The 17,062-nt window shown below is 42.7% G+C and overlaps 2 protein-coding genes across 9 annotated transcripts in view; both read left to right on the top strand.

Annotated features, from left to right (window-relative positions):
- The window catches only part of rnf111 (ring finger protein 111), a 58,823-nt gene extending 58,658 nt beyond the window's left edge, over positions 1-165 (top strand). For all 6 annotated transcript variants that reach the window (XM_072671412.1, XM_072671415.1, XM_072671417.1 and 3 more), the window contains one exon: positions 1-165. This exon is cut by the window's left edge and continues 1,599 nt beyond it. The gene's annotated coding sequence lies outside the window, so the exon portion shown is untranslated.
- Positions 166-4,208: 4,043 nt separating this feature from the next.
- sltm (SAFB-like, transcription modulator) lies at positions 4,209-16,952 on the top strand. Of its 3 annotated transcripts, none has more exons than XM_072671711.1 (20): positions 4,209-4,370; positions 5,820-5,904; positions 6,455-6,510; positions 7,308-7,335; positions 8,587-9,178; positions 9,808-9,851; positions 10,641-10,753; positions 11,211-11,360; positions 11,577-11,692; positions 11,778-11,929; positions 12,038-12,135; positions 12,218-12,274; positions 12,363-12,505; positions 13,453-13,633; positions 13,724-13,848; positions 14,191-14,364; positions 14,537-14,911; positions 15,391-15,529; positions 15,726-15,883; positions 16,206-16,952. In XM_072671711.1, exons 1-20 carry the CDS (start codon positions 4,236-4,238, stop codon positions 16,300-16,302), a joined length of 3,018 nt encoding a protein of 1,005 aa, XP_072527812.1. In that variant the 5' UTR covers positions 4,209-4,235; the 3' UTR covers positions 16,303-16,952. The 3 variants fall into 3 exon arrangements, with proteins under 3 accessions (XP_072527812.1, XP_072527813.1, XP_072527811.1); XM_072671712.1 differs by having other exon boundaries at positions 15,723-15,899; positions 16,206-16,290; XM_072671710.1 differs by having other exon boundaries at positions 4,210-4,370; positions 15,723-15,883.
- Positions 16,953-17,062: the final 110 nt, after the last annotated feature.

Genomic DNA, 17,062 nt, shown 5'->3' with positions numbered 1-17,062 from the left:
AAAAAAAGAAAAAAAAGACCTGTAATAATTTTGAATGGAGTGTTGGAATGCAGTACTTAATGGCAGGTATCCATGCATTCATAGACTTAATGGTCCCAGGATGATACTCCATGGGATTTACATTAGTTTTAAAAATAATGATATTAATAAAGTTAGGTAACTCTTTCTTGTGTACCCTGTGTGGATCCTTTCTGCTAATACGACTGCTGTACTGGATGCTTGTTATATATATATATATATATATATGTATGTGTGTGTGTGTGTGTGTGTGTGTATATACACTTGTATGTGTGTATAAGTAACTTGAACTTCAACTCTACTGTAATCTACACACCTCTGAGACATCTGAGTCAAGTGGAGTGCATTTAACACATTTATACATATATATATGTATATGTGTGTATATATATATATGTATGTATATGTGTGTATATATATATGTATGTATATGTATATATGTATAAATATGAATGTATATATATATGTATAAATGTGTTATATGCACTCCACTTGACTCGGATGTCTCAGAGGTGTGTAGATTACAGTAGAGTTGAAGTTCAAGTTACTGAAGTAAATCAATCAATAAATTAATTAATCCATTAAAAGTACAAATGCTATCTGCTTTGCCATCAGCAGCCGGAGTCTGGGAAAGCACAATTGGCCGTGCGCTTTCTCTCTGGGTGGGTAGATGGCGCTCTCTCTCCTCTCAATACTGGAAACGCGATGTTGTCCAGCACAGGTGTCTGTTAGCTGGTGCGGTTCCCATGAGTTGTTGGTGCTAGAGGGGGCTACAAAGGGGTGGGTTAGTTGGCACAACCAAATTGGTAATTGATTATTTATTTATTTCAAAAATAAGTTAAAATAAACAGTAGGTCATATAATAAAAGCAGCTGAAGAAGCTACTCAAACACTGAGTAACTAAAAATAGAAAATAGAAGAGCAGGATCGCGGCAGTGGTGTCTCAGCAGTTAGAGCGCCGGGATGTCGATAACAGGGTTGTGGGTTCGATTCCCGGGCTCTGCGAGCTGCCACTGTTGGGCCCTTGAGCAAGGCCCTTTACCCTCTCTGCTCCCCGGGTGCTGGAGTTGGTTGCCCACCGCTCTGGAGGTGTGTGTACTCACTGCCCCTAGTTCACTAGTGTGTGTGTGTGTGTGTGTGTGTTCACTACCACAGATGGGTTAAATGCGGAGGACACATTTCGCTGTACAGTGACAAATACCTGCACCTTTACCTTATCTTTGGCCTGTTGGACTCGCTGGTTCTGTTTTTGGTCTAAAAGCACTAATAAAGCTCTGAAGTGAGAGGTGTGAACGGCCACAGAGCCGCCCAGGACCTGCATCAGCACAGCTGAGAGGAATTAAACAGGGACAGTAATTAGTTATTACATTTTACATTTTGATTTATTGAGTTTAAGTTTTGTCCTGTTCTTACAGAAATAGTATGTACTGATGAGAAGTCCAGTATTTATTTATTTATTTATTTATAATATAATATAAAATCTGCTTAATTTAATATATTGGGGAGGGGGGTAAACCTGGTAATGTTTTCTCCCAGTATGTTCATATGTTAAATTCAGCAAATAAATAGAAGTTGTGTCTAAACTTAAGCAGAAAAAATTTACAGTCTTATGCAAGTATTTGGGTCCAAATTACTGAATAATTCTACAGGAAATTAATTAATATTTTCTGTTTATTTACTGAATTAACATTTTAGAATTAATAACATTTTAGTTTTTTGTGCAAGGATTTATAAATAAAAAAACAGGGGTGTCCCAGTCAGGTCATTTTGCCCCCCCCCCCCCCCCCCCCCCCCCCACACACACACACAATCTGATCGGAATCTCTTAATGCTGACTATCAGCTGATACTGATCTGATCTGATCTGATCTGTGTGTGTGTATAAATAATAATCCAGCTCCACAGTTTAGATCAGACGAGCTGCTGATTAATCTGATCAGTAAAATCCTTTATTTTCAGTCTCAGTTTCTATAATCAGACTTTCTGGACTGACTGATTTAGTTTAGTCCAGACTGTTTTATAGTGTGTTCTGATCCCATCCAGTGGGTTGAAATTGGGTCAGATCCAGGCCTATTTTAATCCTGGTCCAGCTGCGAGTCTTTGTTTTAACCACGGTCTTCAGGGCGCCATCTGCTGTCCTCTAGGCAACATTATGGACATTATTCCCAGCCGGCAGCAGCAGCAGTGCGGACGTTCTCAGAAGGTAAATAAAGGAGTTGAGGTTCTGCAGTGTGGAGCTATTTTACAGTGGAACCTGAAAACAGACCATAATATCTGACCCTTTATAAAACCATCACTGAAACGCTCGGTTTTACCAGCGGGAGAATCGGAGAACCGCTCACTCGCCTTTCTCTGTTTATAAACCAGCACTGAAGAACCCATTCAGAACAGAGTGGAGGCTAATGCTAATGCTAACACACACATACACACACACTCACTATGAAAAACCCAATCACACACTCACCCACTATAAACTAGTTATTACACACCAGTAGACCAACAACCACAGATACCAGTCCAGAGTGTGTACCACTACACACACACACACACACACACACAGGAGGTGATTAGACAGCAGTGTTGTAAAGGAGCTGGGAGCTGATTGGTCAGGAGGGAGGAGAGTCAGACTGGATTATCAGATATTAAACACTATAAAACATCATTTTAAGAAAAGTCTGGACTAAACTAAATCAGTCAGTCCAGAAAGTCTGATTATAGAAACTGAGACTGAAAATAAAGAGATTTTACTGATCGGATTAATCAGCAGCTCGTCTGATCTAAACTGTGGAGCTGGATTATTATTTATACACACACACAGATCAGATCGGATCGGTATCAGATGATAGTCAGAATTAAGAGAATTAAGACTCTGATCAGATCGGGGAGAAAAATATCCTGATTGGGACGTCCCGGATTAATATATTATAAGTCCGATCTGACTGACCTTCCTGACCATTCAGCTCGCATCATTATTTAATAAATAAATAAATAAATAAATGTTGATAATTAATTAATGATAATTTAATAACTTTTTCAATGCATATTTCTCTGAGGTAAGTATTTATTTTTAAATAGCCTTAAAAACTGCTAAAGATCCAGTTCAAGGTCAGCTTCTCCTGCTAGCTGGTTTCAGATGGTCCAAGCAGGTCTTTGGTTAACCAGCTCTTGACCAGCATAGTGCATGCTGCATGGTGGTCAACCATTCCTCATTAGATGAGGTGAGGTGGTCAGCCAGACGAGGTCTACCAGTGAACCGGTCAAGCTAGCCAGTAGTCTACATTATGAGTCACCATTATCACATTTTTATTATTAATAATATTATTATTATTGTCAGTGTAAATGATGCATGGTGCTGTAGAGTAAATAAATAAATTCTTCTTCTTCTTCTTCTTATTATTATTATTATTATTATTGTCAGTGTAAAAGATGCAGGGTGCTGTAGAGTAAATAAATTATTATTATTATTATTATTATTATTATTGTCAGTGTAAAGGATGCATGGTGCTGTAGAGTAAATAAATTATTATTATTATTATTATTATTATTATTATTATTATTATTGTCAGTGTAAAAGATGCATGGTGCTGTAGAGTAAATAAATTATTATTATTATTATTATTATTATTATTATTATTATTATTATTGTCAGTGTAAAAGATGCATGGTGCTGTAGAGTAAATAAATTATTATTATTATTATTATTATTATTGTCAGTGTAAAAGATGCATGGTGCAGTAGAGTAAATAAATAATAATAATAATTATTATTATTATTATTATTGTCAGTGTAAAAGATGCAGGGTGCTGTATAGTAAATAAATTATTATTATTATTATTATTATTATTATTATTATTGTCAGTGTAAAGGATGCATGGTGCTGTAGAGTAAACAAAATATTATTATTATTATTTATTTACATTAAAGTATTAAAAAATAGAAAAATCTTTGATGTTGAAGCAGATAGTGGACATGTTTTACTGAGGAAATTGACTAAATTGAACCACTGCCTGTTTTTTGTGCCCTAAATGACAGAATGACCCCTACACTGGTCCAGTATCCTGCCCAGCTCGAGCGGGGAGAGCGGGGCAGGCGGCGGGTTGTCCCTCTATCTGGCGGGAACGGGCTTCCACAGGCCTGCACGCGGAGGCGTGACGTAACGAGGCGGTTGATGACGCCGCCGCCGCTGTTGGAGCTGTTGGAGCTGCAGCTGCGGGTAAGATGGCGTCGGGGGCCATTACAGCGGAGACCAAGCGGATCACCGAGCTGCGGGTGGTGGACCTGAAGACGGAGCTGAAGCGCAGGAATATGGACGTGGCGGGAGTGAAGAATGTGCTCATCGCGCGACTCAAACAAGTAAAGCCAAACAGGCCGGCCGGAGGCTTCCCGCGCGAGCGCCGAGCCGCTCATAGCAACGCGGTTAGCTTCAGATGCTAAGCTAGCTGGCTAGCGCTAACGGGCTCGGCTGCTAGCTACACCCTTGGCTCTATTAGACGTTCAAGTCCATGCTAAATCATATAAGCACGTCTTACATACGTGTGTAGGTCTAGACCTGCCTTTAAAGGCAACGTTTAGAGGAAGAATAAGCAACCTGTTAGCCTGTTAGCTTGCTAGCTTGTTAGCATAGCTTGTCTCAGTCCTGTGTGTTTTCCAGGTTTGTGCCTGACCTTAATCTTAATCAGGACTAAATGCTTTAGATTATTTATATATATGTTTAAAATGCTGTTGTGTGTAGTTATATATGTGTGTGTATGTTTATATAGTTGTATAAACACCCTCCTATAACTCCAGGCTGTGTCCCTCTGTCCCCCTGTATACCCTGTTATCAGCCCCCTTTCACCCTCTTTGATCTTCAGTGCTCAGGACCCCGCAGGACGGACCACCACGGAGCAGGCCGGTAGTGTTTGGGTGGTGGGGCAGCAAGTGAAGCTGAGGGGTTTAAGCACTCCAGCAGCACTGCTGTGTCTGATCCACTTGTACCACCAGCACAACACACACACTCTCCCCTAACACACACACACACACACACACTCTCCCCTAACACACACACACACTCTCCCCCCTAACACACACACACACACACTCTCCCCCCTAACACACACACACACTCTCTCCCCCCTAACACACACACTCTCTCCCCCCTAACACACACACACACTCCCCTAACACACACACTCTCTCCCCCCTAACACACACACACACTCTCTCTCCCCTAACACACACACACACACACTCTCCCCTAACACACACACACACACTCTCTCTTCCCTAACACACACACACACTCTCCCCTAACACACACACACACACACACTCTCCCCTAACACACACACACACACACTCTCCCCTAACACACACACACTCTCCCCTAACACACACACACTCTCCCCTAACACACACACACTCTCCCCTAACACACACACACTCTCCCTCCCCTAACACACACACACTCTCCCTCCCCTAACACACACACACTCTCCCCTAACACACACACACTCTCTGTCCCCTAACACACACACTCTCTCTCTCCCCTAACACACACACTCTCGCCACCACCTTGTCAGTCAGTGTCACTACAGTCAATGCTGAGAATGCTGACCCACCACCCAAATATACTACCTACGTACCTGCTCTGTGGTGGTCCGCCCTGTGGGGTCCTGAACACTGAAGAACAGGGTCATTTTTTTTTTTTTTTTAAATTTTTTTTAATTGTTTACAATTGTTATATAGGAAAAGTTATTTCCCCAAAATATGTCCTTCTCAAACCGAATTAATGGTTTTGATGGGATTATTATTTCCATCTAGGCAATAGAAGACGAAGGTGGCGATCCAGAAAACATCGAAATCCCATCAGTGGACACACCGACCAGAAAGAATGCGAAATCCAAAGGTAATAATGCAGTCTCTGAAGGTTTCTCACCTCCAGGATGACCACCACTCCACTTTCTTTCGCCCTACGTTTGCAAATGTTATGGTGTTATTTTACATTTACATTTACGGCATTTAGCAGACGCTCTTATCCAGAGTGACTTAACCAAGAAAGAAACCTTAGCTAGTTAGAATAGACTAATAATTCAAAGATACCTCTAATCTTAGACTCTACTAAACACAATGTTATGGTGTCCAGACCCGTATTAAGTCCATTATTCTGTACCAAGTGGTTGGTGGTTGGTTTAACAGTAAAGCACTGTTGGCATTGCAGTTTAGTCCTATATTAAGCTGATGTCTGCAAAACCAGCCCATAAATGGCTTGATAGTTAGTGCAGAATGCATTGTGCCTTAGAAGGTAAGCAGATCTGGTGGAAAACAGTGCTTTCTCCGCCACATCTGGTTTACATTTAGACCTCAAACAATTGAGTTAAATATGGTAGGAAATGGAAATGGTTTAACTGCTGCTTTTTCTTTGAGCTGTCACACATACTCCTTGTTTATCTGGCCAGGAAGGAAAGTTGACTCGGACCTTGACACAGCAATGGAAGAGGAGTCCTTTTCCAAGGTAAGATCTATATATTTATAGATGGAGATCTATAAGGTTTGAGTTTTAATGGATAATCTATGCGCTCACAGTGAGGAGCATAGGATTCACCGTGTTCGTTTAAGAATATCACTTTAGGAACGGCAAAATAATTATAAATGTTGCCAGATTTCCACCAAATCAACACACACTACACAACACGGTACTTAAAAAATGTTTTTATTCTGATTTCAATCCAAAAAAATGTGAGTTAATGCCTAGTAATTTGATTCCAGTTTCATTTACTACATAATTTAAGATAAGAGTCCTTTATTAGTCCCGCAGTGGGGAAATTATTCATTATTCATGCAAACACTGTGTGCATTTAATGGTGCAATTACAGTTGTTTAAGGGTTCGCTAGAAGGCTGACATGGCGAGTAACTAAGCATGCATGTTCAGAGTACACCTAAACAATGGCGCCCACACCTCTCTGCTAGAAAATGAGCTCTGCAGTTTAGTTATAGAGGTGAATGATGGTGTAAGGGAGTTAAATGGTGCTGTTTAGTGCTTTATCCAGCTCCATATGGGGAAAAATGTGAGTATCATGTCTCATAAAGAAAAATGAAGCCGTTAGAAGTGTTCTGCTTTACTAGCTGCATTGTGAGTGACTCTGCTTCTGGGTTAAAAACTTATTTAACAGCTAAAAGAAAAGTAGCAGGTTACTGCCTGCACTTTAACCCTACCTAATATCAAATAACCCTTTATCATGGTGATCAGTGATTTAATCCTGGATGTAATATTTAGCTCCTAAATGCTCTCTGATGATCTCTGTTTTCAGGAGGCTGAAGAGGAGGAATCAGAGAAAGGTATGTTTGGGCTCGTGTTAGGGTGGATTGGTAATCTTTTTAGGTTCTTTCTTCTCTGAAGGTGGGACGCTCCTCCCCCATTTTCTTCCTTGCTTTCGAGTTTCCTCACTACCTGTAAGACCCCTGTCACTTGCTAAGGACAGGTGAAACTACTGTGATTGGAAACTGATTTCACATTCAGCACGGTTGCTGAGTCGGTGGACGTTTCTCTTAACGTCAACAGTCTTCTGAATGACTTTCGCAATTCTTACCCACTGCTACCTCGGGATGCTGGAGGAGACTTCTTGAACACAGTGTTCAGTCATCACATGCGTTTCTGCACCTCAGGAAACACCACACCAACTACTACTGCTGCTACTTCCAAATGTCAGAGGAGACTTTTCAAACATGCAAGGAGTCGTCACATCCATTTCTCCATCTCAGGAAACACCAAATCAACCTGCTGCAACTTCTGAATTCCAGCGGAGACTTTTCGTACACTCATGGAGTCGTCGCATCACTTTCTACGCATCAGGAAACCGTGCATCAACAGGCTTCAGCTGTGGACGTTTCTCCTGAGCGTGCTCATGCAGTCTTCTAAGACTGGTCGGAAGTCGACATACCGTGTACCGATTGCAACATGCCACCACACTGCGGCAAACATTACACGCTGCTTCCGTCTGCAAACTCAGGACTGGACAATCACACAAAAGATGGCTATGTTTAGCTGTGTCGAGAACGGAGTGCAATGGCACGGACTGGCTCTCCACTTTCAGGAAGGATGGAGCACCCTAACTACCCACCTGCCCTACCCAGCAACTAGGAATGATGGGCATTTGAGGGGAGCGTTAGAAAGAAGACCCTGAGCTTTGAAAAGCCACAGGCTGACCTAAGGCCTCTGGAGAAAGGACTTGTTTGACATGTCTTTTTTTCTACAATGTCCACAATATGGAGAACTGCCAACCAGTTTCGGAGATTAAAAGGGAAGATGAAGGGCCACTGAAAAAGGCAGAGGAAGACTGCCGGCTACGGCTGAGTTCTCCATTATGAGACGTGGTGATCGTGACTAAGATGACTGAAGATTGCTGAACGCACCATTTTTCTAAGGAATGTGTGTTTTGTGTTATACCTGTGGTTTCCTCACCCACGATGACCACTAACACTAAACTTGCTCTCTATTCTACTTTCTAGGTGACCTAGCTCCGAGATGTGAATGTTAAACAATGTGTTTTTTTTTTTTTTGCCATGTTTTATCCTTGTTAAATCCCTCAGATGTAACTGATACTGATGATGCTACTCGCGAAAATTCTAAATCCTTCTCCGGCGGGGACGGCCTCGCCGAACCTGAGGCACAGCCAGAACCAGAACCGGATGCAGAGCCTGAGATTGAGGCCGAGGTGGAGCCTGAGCCGGAGCCTGAGCCTGAGCTTGACGCTGAGGCCGAAGCTGAACCTGAACCTGAAGTCCCAGCAATGGAGGCCTTGGAGAGCGAACTCGCTCCCGAACCGGCCAAAGAGCTTGAAGATGATAACATTTCCGTCACCATCCAAGCTGAAGATGCCATCACGCTGGATGTGGATGGGGACGACCTCCTGGAAACAGGTAAACATGTGAAACTTCCAGATTCTGAGGCAGACAAGGGCTGCGAGGAGCCGGAAGCCTCTGCCGAGACGAGGCAGGAGGCAGACTCGATGGCCGAAGCAAAGGACGGCCACAAAGATGGTAAGAGAGATGACGGGCCGAAGTCTGAAGCCGCCAAGAAGGACGGCAGGGAGGCCTCGAAGAAAGCTGAAACGGGAGACAAAGAAAAGGATTCTGGGAAGAAAGGCCCCTCTTCTGCTGGGGCGGCAGGTCAAGCAAAGAGGTTTGTCTTTCTATGTCAGTTCTTTAAGATACTTCTACCAAGTTCCAGATCACTGTGAACTCAGCATTGTGGGTAGCCGCAAGAATGATTTTTTTTTTTTCTTTTTCCCATAACAAGTTGATCATTGTTCCTAATCCCTGCCATTGGTTTCCTTTGATTTGTTTGGCCTTTTTTGAAGTTGGGTAATTGGTGCCGTTAAACGAGGAGATGAACACGACTGTTGCACATTTCCAGCACTTTTATTGCCTTTTCCAGTCCCAACTTATGGGTTAAAAAAGAGCAATAGATCCAGTGATGACAGAGGGGTTTGTCAGTCCAGTGAAGTGATTTGCTGTGAAGTTGAACACACTTCTGAAGATTTCATTGACCAAGAGAATAAATTGGCAGAAAACCTGACCCACCTTGATCCTGTGGAAAAGCAATGAAAGAAGCCTTATTGGAGTGTTGCCCAAGTGCAAGCCTTACCTATGGGGATTTTTCTCTTTTCTTTTTTTGTAATGCACCAAATCCAGCGCACTGAACGGCGATTGTGTGTCTGAGTGTTCCCCACTGCCCACAGGTTACTGCATGTCCTTGTATGGTTTGCTCATTTCTCTCTTCTTGTCACTGTCACCACACTTGCATTGTAGCTCCTCAAAAGACCGAGATGGGAAGACCACGAAAGACGAGAAAGGTAAGTGTTTTTCTTTTAAATAGCAATAAATAATCCCCTAACTTTCTGTGAATCTGTCACGCTAATCGAATATCGTTGCTTAAATTGCACCTCTTGCTTGTTTTAGAGCTTCATGGCTTTTGCAAGGCTAAATTTATACGTAGGAGTGGGCGATATAGTAAATATAATCACAGTATGTAAGACGTTTTCATGATACACTATTAAATTTCTGATGTTTTGACAGACGATACATCAGGAGCAGCAGATTCGTAAAAGAACTGCTTTACAAATACTCTCTCATTTAGTACAGGGCTTTCATTCAGAATTTACTGCACTCCGTCACAGTAAAACTGGACTAATCACACTTTCTTTGTAATGTAGTAATAAAAAATTAAATTTTTGTATTTATTTATAATAATAATAATAATAATAATAATAATATCTAATCATTTTTACAATATCCAGTGTGCTTTGAAATGCATTGTATCGTAATACAAAAATATATTCATGGCCCACTCCTGTGGCGACTTTAATGGAAGTGGTATAGTACAGTGCACTGTTCCTAGCTACTAAAGGAAGAACTTGTTATTTAGGGTGTAGATTCTCTTATGTGCTGCTGTCTTTGCCAGGGCTTGCTTATGAAAGGGATTTTAATCTGTTTAACCCTGGTTAAATAAAATTACAGCTTCAAAACCTGACTTCTGAAATGCTAATAAACTAACAGGGGGGAAAAGATGAGAGGTCTAGTGAAGGTTAGCTGATGTATGGGATGGATGTTAGTTTGACCTCCAGCTTATGATCCATGTTTAGGAGGAATCAGCAGCAGCAGCAGCACTAGCTCCACTCGCAACTTGTGGGTGAGTGGCCTGTCCTCCAACACTAAAGCCGCTGATCTGAAGAACCTCTTTGGCAAATATGGGAAGGTAAGAAATACTTTACTATTTCAAGATTCTAGTTTTATTGTCATACACACAGTAAACACTGCAGCAGTCGCACTGTGCAGTGACTTTCTTACTTTGCCAAGTTGCAACTAACCCACAAGCTGTTAAGACGTTAAGTAAAACCTACATTCGTTGGCTAATACGGATAATTAAGATGGAGACATACTTTAATCTAAGACGTAAATAAAAAGAATTAACTATAGACATGGGGTGCTTAGTACTGCTGATATTACTGTAGGTATTGTGCAAACGCATGGCAGTATCATGTTCATGTGCATTGTTGTAAAGAGTAGAATGACCGCAGCAAGATATTGATTAATTGACCAGTGGATGGATTAAAGCAGATGTTTTTTTTTTATGCTGCAGACATTGTCTTGTATTAGAAGCTCGATCAGTCAGGTTCTGTTTTTTAAACTGAATGTCGATTTATTTTAAAAAGGTCTTCAGTGCAAAAGTGGTCACCAACGCCCGCAGCCCTGGAGCTAAATGCTATGGTTTAGTGACCATGTCATCCAGTGCAGAGGTGGCAAGATGCATCTCCCACCTGGACCGCACAGAGCTTCATGGCCAGCAGATCTCTGTGGACAGGGTAAAGACTGTTTCTCTAATGACTCTGTAAAACTTTAGGCTGTTACTACATGCCTATACAATGCGTACCTATATTTATGATTTCACAACTTAAATTCTTAACCAAGGGGCCTTTATTTTGTAATTGTCAACCTATAATAATAATAATGTCTGTTGTGGGCTTGAGCTAGGTGAACAACCTTTTAAATATGACCCTCATTCCTGCTTTTTTTTTCAGGTTAAAAGTGACCCTTTCAAGAAAGACTTCTCCAAGAAAGAAGGAGAGGACAAAACAGGGTCCAGTAAAATCTTGTCAGAAAAGCGTACCCCTACTGGGACAAAGACAACCAGCAAGTAAGGGCTAGTATCTCCCTACTACTCTGTTATGTGCTTAGAGATGAGTAGGGGAATGCTCATGTTTTTAACCAAATCTCCACAGGACTCAGGCCTCTTCCAAAAAGGAAGAGAAGAAGCCGTCTGAGAAGGAGAGCAAGGACTCTTCCAAGAAACTGGAGACCAAAGGCCCGAAGTCTGATGGCCTGTCTTCCAGCTCTGCGGCAGATGTTAAGAAGGATGAGAAGAAGCATGGCCGTACGTGGATTTACTTGTGCATTTGCTTTCTGTCTTGCACAGAGGAAATGGATGGACTGTGTGTTAAATGAATAACAGAGTTTAATTTCTTATGCCTCTCTCGCATAGGAAAGAGCCCTGGGAAGATGGTAGTGGGTGATCAAGCTAAAAGAGACCAAGGCTTTAAACCTAGACTTCCATTCAGAAGAGGAGGGAGATTTGACAAGGTACTGAGACTAGATTTTCCTCCTGTTCTGCTTTTATTATTGGCATGTCTGTTTAATTGGAAATGTCTCACTTACTCTGTAGCCTGGACCACCCAATATGATGAACAGACGACCTCGGTGGATCGGTCCTCCTGAAGAGGTTTGTAGACACCCCCCCTCCTTTACTTTGTGTAGTGCTGCTTGGTTCTTAACCACAAGACGTTAAGACATGTTTATTGTTTGTGTAGATGGACCCAATGAAGAAAGGAAGGCCTTTCCTTAACAAAGGTGGCAATAAAGATATCCTTCCCTTTGAGAAAATGAAGGAGCAAAGGATGCGAGAGCGCATGGTCAGAATGGAGCGAATGCGCAGGGCCATGGAACTTCGCAGGTAAGTCCTGTTCAACACCTTTTAAGCTTTGCATTCTGCTCTCCTAGTCTGCCTAACACCACCTCAAAAGGGTTTACAGTAGGGCTGGGCGAAATGGTAAAATGACTAGATCACAAATTTCTCAGCGATATTTGTCACAATACATGTAATCACAGACTAAATACATAAGCAACAACAGCTTCTCAAAAATACTCTCCCATACTGACTACATTATTATATATTTTTTGTTGCATTTATTTATTAAGATCAAACACTTTCCTCACTAATGCTTAGAAAAGCGTAGTGTCACAATACAATGACTCAGTATGAGGACCAGCCCCTCTGTACTTGATGGCAATGGTCAAAAGCTGACCCACACCAAGAGCCCTCCGAGCTTCAAGTAGGCTCGGCTCGGCTCGACCCGCCATCCCTCAAAATCCACGGAAGACAAGCGTCCAGGCTTTTTTCTGTCCTGCACCAAAGTGGTGGAACGAGCTTCCCCTGGGTGTCCGAACAGCAGAGTCCAACACTCGCTGTCTTCAAACGCAGACTGAAGACCCTCCTCTTCTGAGAGTACTTGGGCGAATAGCAGAGTGGTCTTCTTACTGACTTGTGTTTAGTAGAGTCTAAGATTAGAGGATCGTTAAATTATTAGTCTATTCAAATTAGCTGAGGTTTTTCTTGGGTAAATAGCAAAGCACTTTTGTAAGTCGCTCTGGAGAAGAGCGTCTGCTAAATGCCTTAAATGTAAATGTACTTTATTCGTTGTTTAACTGGATCATGTAACTCTGGTTGTGTACCTCTAATAAATCTATAAACCAGTATGACGATTAACCTGCTGTTTTGTACGGTTAAATCCAAACATAAATACCCAAAGAACATTTATAGATTAGAAGTTATTTAGACATTACTCATAATTAAATCTTAATAAAAATCCATTCATAATCCTACGCTTTCACCCAATCCAGGCGGCGTGAGATTGCAGAGCGCGAGCGGCGAGAGCGTGAGAGAATCCGTGTGATGCGCGAGCGAGAAGAGAGGGAAAACCTATTGCGTGAGCGCCAGAGGCTGGAGCTCGAGAGGCAGAAACTGGAGCGTGAACGCATGGAGCGAGAGCGGTTGGAAAGGGAGAGGATCCGCATAGAGCAGGTCAGCTGCTTACTGTCGCACCACATTGCTTCCCTCTAAGCACCTCGCTTGCATTTATGGTTGCCTAATTTGTTGCTGTTTGATTGGCAGGAACGGCGAAAGGAAGCAGAGAGGATGGCTCGGGAACGGGAAGAGCTGAGAAGGCAGCAGGAACAGCTGCGCTATGAGCAGGAGAAACGCAACAACCTGAAAAGAGGCCGTGACGTAGACCACAGGTTTGCCTGGATGATTTAACTTTCCCATGCATACTGCAAAATCTGGAGAAACTGGGAATTTGGTGGCTATTTTTTTCAGTCAAGTAAATTTCTGGAAAATGAGTGATGGCGGGGGGGAAAAAAAAGCTTTTCTTAAGAGTGGAAACTCTTGGGCTGTTCCCTACTGCCCAAGTTGCCCCCTCCCCCCTCAAATAAGCTCCCTAGTAAGTGGGGTTACAGTTTCCTGAAAGTACGTAAATGCAGTCCTTGAGTTTAAGTGTGGCAGTTCTATGTATCCAGATTCAGTTTCCTGCAGCTCAAGGAAATGAGTTCACGGGCTTCTCTCTCTTTATTATTTTGCAGGAGGGATGACTCCTACTGGAATGGCAACAAGAAGATGCAGCCAGAGTCAGAGGGCCGGATCAGCCAGGCCTCGGACTACGGTAACCGTCAGCAGGGCCGTTTTAATGACTTCAGCTCCAGAGACCGAGCACGCTTCCCTGACTCTTCTCCTGTTCAGCCTAACAACTTTGACAGGTGAGCTGATGTTCGGGCGGAACAGAGACCTTTGTTTTGGTGTTTTATCAAGGCGTTAACATTGATTGTCATAGAGCATATACTGTATATAGTTTATACTGTAAATTGGTTTAATTGTTATCGAAAGTTGAAAATCCCCGTCTTGAAAGTTACCTTCGGCTGTGGTTTTTAGACGGAATCGGTTCGAGGGTGAGCCAGAAACTAAGAAGAACAGGCCTGACACCCGGCGTGAGAGCTCTGGGTTTGACCGATACCCTAAAAGCTTTGACACTGTCCGCCGGCCCGAGCCGCCTCCTCCTTCTGCACGTGCTGATCTGCGGGATACAGACCGGCGTGAGATCAGAGACCGAGATGAGCGCAGGCCCGTGGCCAGACCTGTTGCCAGGCCTGTGGCAAGACCTGTGGCCAGACCCGTGGCAATGCCTGATAGACCAGCAGGGGGCAGAGCTCCTCCTCCAGCCATGACCCACTCACGTTCTGCCCGAGATACAGGCCACACTGGCTGGAAGAATGACAGTGGCATGAACACCAAACCGAGTGATGTGCGGTAAGAGTAGAATAGATCATTCTCTCCCAAGTGTTGCAGCATGTCATAGATAAATATTGATAAAATTTTTCCAACCTTGATATTGGCGGAGCCCAGTCTCTGGATTCCTTACTCTTATATAATAATTTCACTCAAATTGATGAGGTGGGGGCGAGAGTACAGCAGTTTGCTGATTTCCCTGCTCCAGCAGACCTACTAAACCTGGCAATTAACAGGCTAGTTGAATTAGGTGTGCTTGAGCAGGGAAATTCCTGCAGAACTCAAGGGATCTGCCCCACCAGGATCGCAATTGGTCCAGGGAAATTGTAGTTCATTAGGTTTTGTTAAACTAGAATTAACTAATGCCAAAACTGTCAGCGTTTCTGTAAAGCAATTGTAGCTAAAGGATGTGGCAATACCATTGCATTGCCACCAGTTTCATTGGAAACTGGCAGCATGAACTGGATATGCAGTGAGTTTCTGGTGTTTGTTTCCTCTAGAGGAGCTGTGCGGATGCGTCCGGAGCGTTCAGGCCGAGAGGGGCCTGGTCCTGCCATGAGAGGAGCCCCTCCATCAAGCCGTGGCAGATCCAGCTTCAGCAGCAGAGATGGAGGAAGACCTACAGTCATGGGGGATCAGGTGAGAAAGAACAAGCTTGTACTGCTTCGGGAATAAAAAAAGCTTGTATTGTATGGCGTTATAATAAAAGGAAAGGAAGGCATGTTAATTCAAGGGTTGAAAAATACCCAGTGTGCAGTTGTCAGGTGTTCAGGACAGGTGTTAAAAAATATAGTTGTGTTTACTTGAGCCTGACGCTGGTTCCATATTGTAGCAGCATTTCAGCAGCGGGCGGCAAGTAGTAGTGGAGCGGCAAGGACGGGACCAGGGCCCGAGGAAAGACTGGCATGGGGGTGCGGGCTCCCAGAGCGGAGGCTTCCCTGACAGTCGGCGCATGGGAGAGAGCCGGCCTGGCATGATGGCTCCGCACTCCAGGTATGTACACAGATAGGTGAGGACCAACATTCCTGCATTTTATTTATTTATTATAAATATATTTATAATTAACAAGGTCACTGTTAAATTAAAAACCTTGGAGATCAAAATCAAATTGGCAAAAGTAATTGTTTTTACTCTTTTGGCCATAGCAGGTAGCCATATGGTCCAACTTGTAATAAATGTAGAAATCTAGTAACTGTAATCAGAATCTGAATCAGAATTTAATTGTTATACTAATTATGCATTGATCTGAATGTTCTTATGTAATGTTTTAATGAATAAACAGCCCTAACGCTTCTGTTTATGTGCATGTCCACAGCCATTCCTCTGCCGGCATGAACAGAATCGTCCAGATCACCAACGTCCCCATGGCTGGTAGCAGCGGAGGATTCAAACCCTTCAAAGGGAGATTCTAGCATCCTCTTAACAGTGTTATTTTGCATAAACCTATAAAACAAATTACCTTTTTATAACTTAATTTCTGTCCTTTTTTAAGTTTGGAATATTTTATGTTTTTAAAAGGTTGGTCAGTGGCCGACAGGTTGTTGTAAAGGATGCGTTGTTTTTTTGTATAGAGCCTCATTAAGCTAAATGTAGGATTTGTTCCTGAACTGTTCTCCTGTGACCTGTAAAGTAATGCTAGTGCACATACTTGTTACCCTAGCAGATACCGGACTGGCAGACTGTACAGTTTGAGTTTTTTTAAAAACCAGCGTTTGTGTGTTAAAACTGCCTGTATTTAAAAAAAGAGGAAAAAGGAAGAAAAAAAAATCCCTGCTAACTTTATGCCAGTGCTTCCCAATCCCATTCCTGCTGTACTTTTGCTTTCCCTGCTCTGATATGCCCCTTTGAAACTGAAGGGCTTGTTAACGGGGCGATTTGAGGTGGGTGTGTGTGTGTGTGGTAGTGTTTAAGCAGCAGGATTGAGTCGGGGTGGGAGGCATCTTCCACGAACGTCTGTGTGTAGTTGTAGACATGCAGTGTGTTCTTCTGCGTTGCCGTTTTATGGTGCTCTGATTTTGGCGCCTCTCATGCAGTTGACATATTAAATTATACAGGTTGTTAACATTTTTCTTGTGTTTTTGTTTAGAGAACCGTCGACATTCGGTTCATCATGCAGAACCCGGAAAACACAAGCGTGACTTTTTAGTAGCCGTTAAGAAACACAATACAGCA

Source organism: Salminus brasiliensis, chromosome 25 (assembly GCF_030463535.1).
Source record: "Salminus brasiliensis chromosome 25, fSalBra1.hap2, whole genome shotgun sequence".
NCBI lineage: Eukaryota > Metazoa > Chordata > Actinopteri > Characiformes > Bryconidae > Salminus > Salminus brasiliensis.
This window is presented reverse-complemented; position numbering and strand designations above follow the sequence as displayed.

What these genes read in the sequence shown, in the direction of transcription:
- sltm (XM_072671710.1), top strand. Translation starts at nt 4,236, where the DNA reads ATGGCGTCGGGGGCCATTACAGCGGAGACCAAGCGGATCACCGAGCTG. An exon ending in TCATCGCGCGACTCAAACAA is followed by an intron (nt 4,371 to 5,819) that starts GTAAAGCCAAAC and finishes ATTTCCATCTAG; the next exon opens with GCAATAGAAGACGAAGGTGG. An exon ending in GACCACGAAAGACGAGAAAG is followed by an intron (nt 9,852 to 10,640) that starts GTAAGTGTTTTT and finishes ATCCATGTTTAG; the next exon opens with GAGGAATCAGCAGCAGCAGC.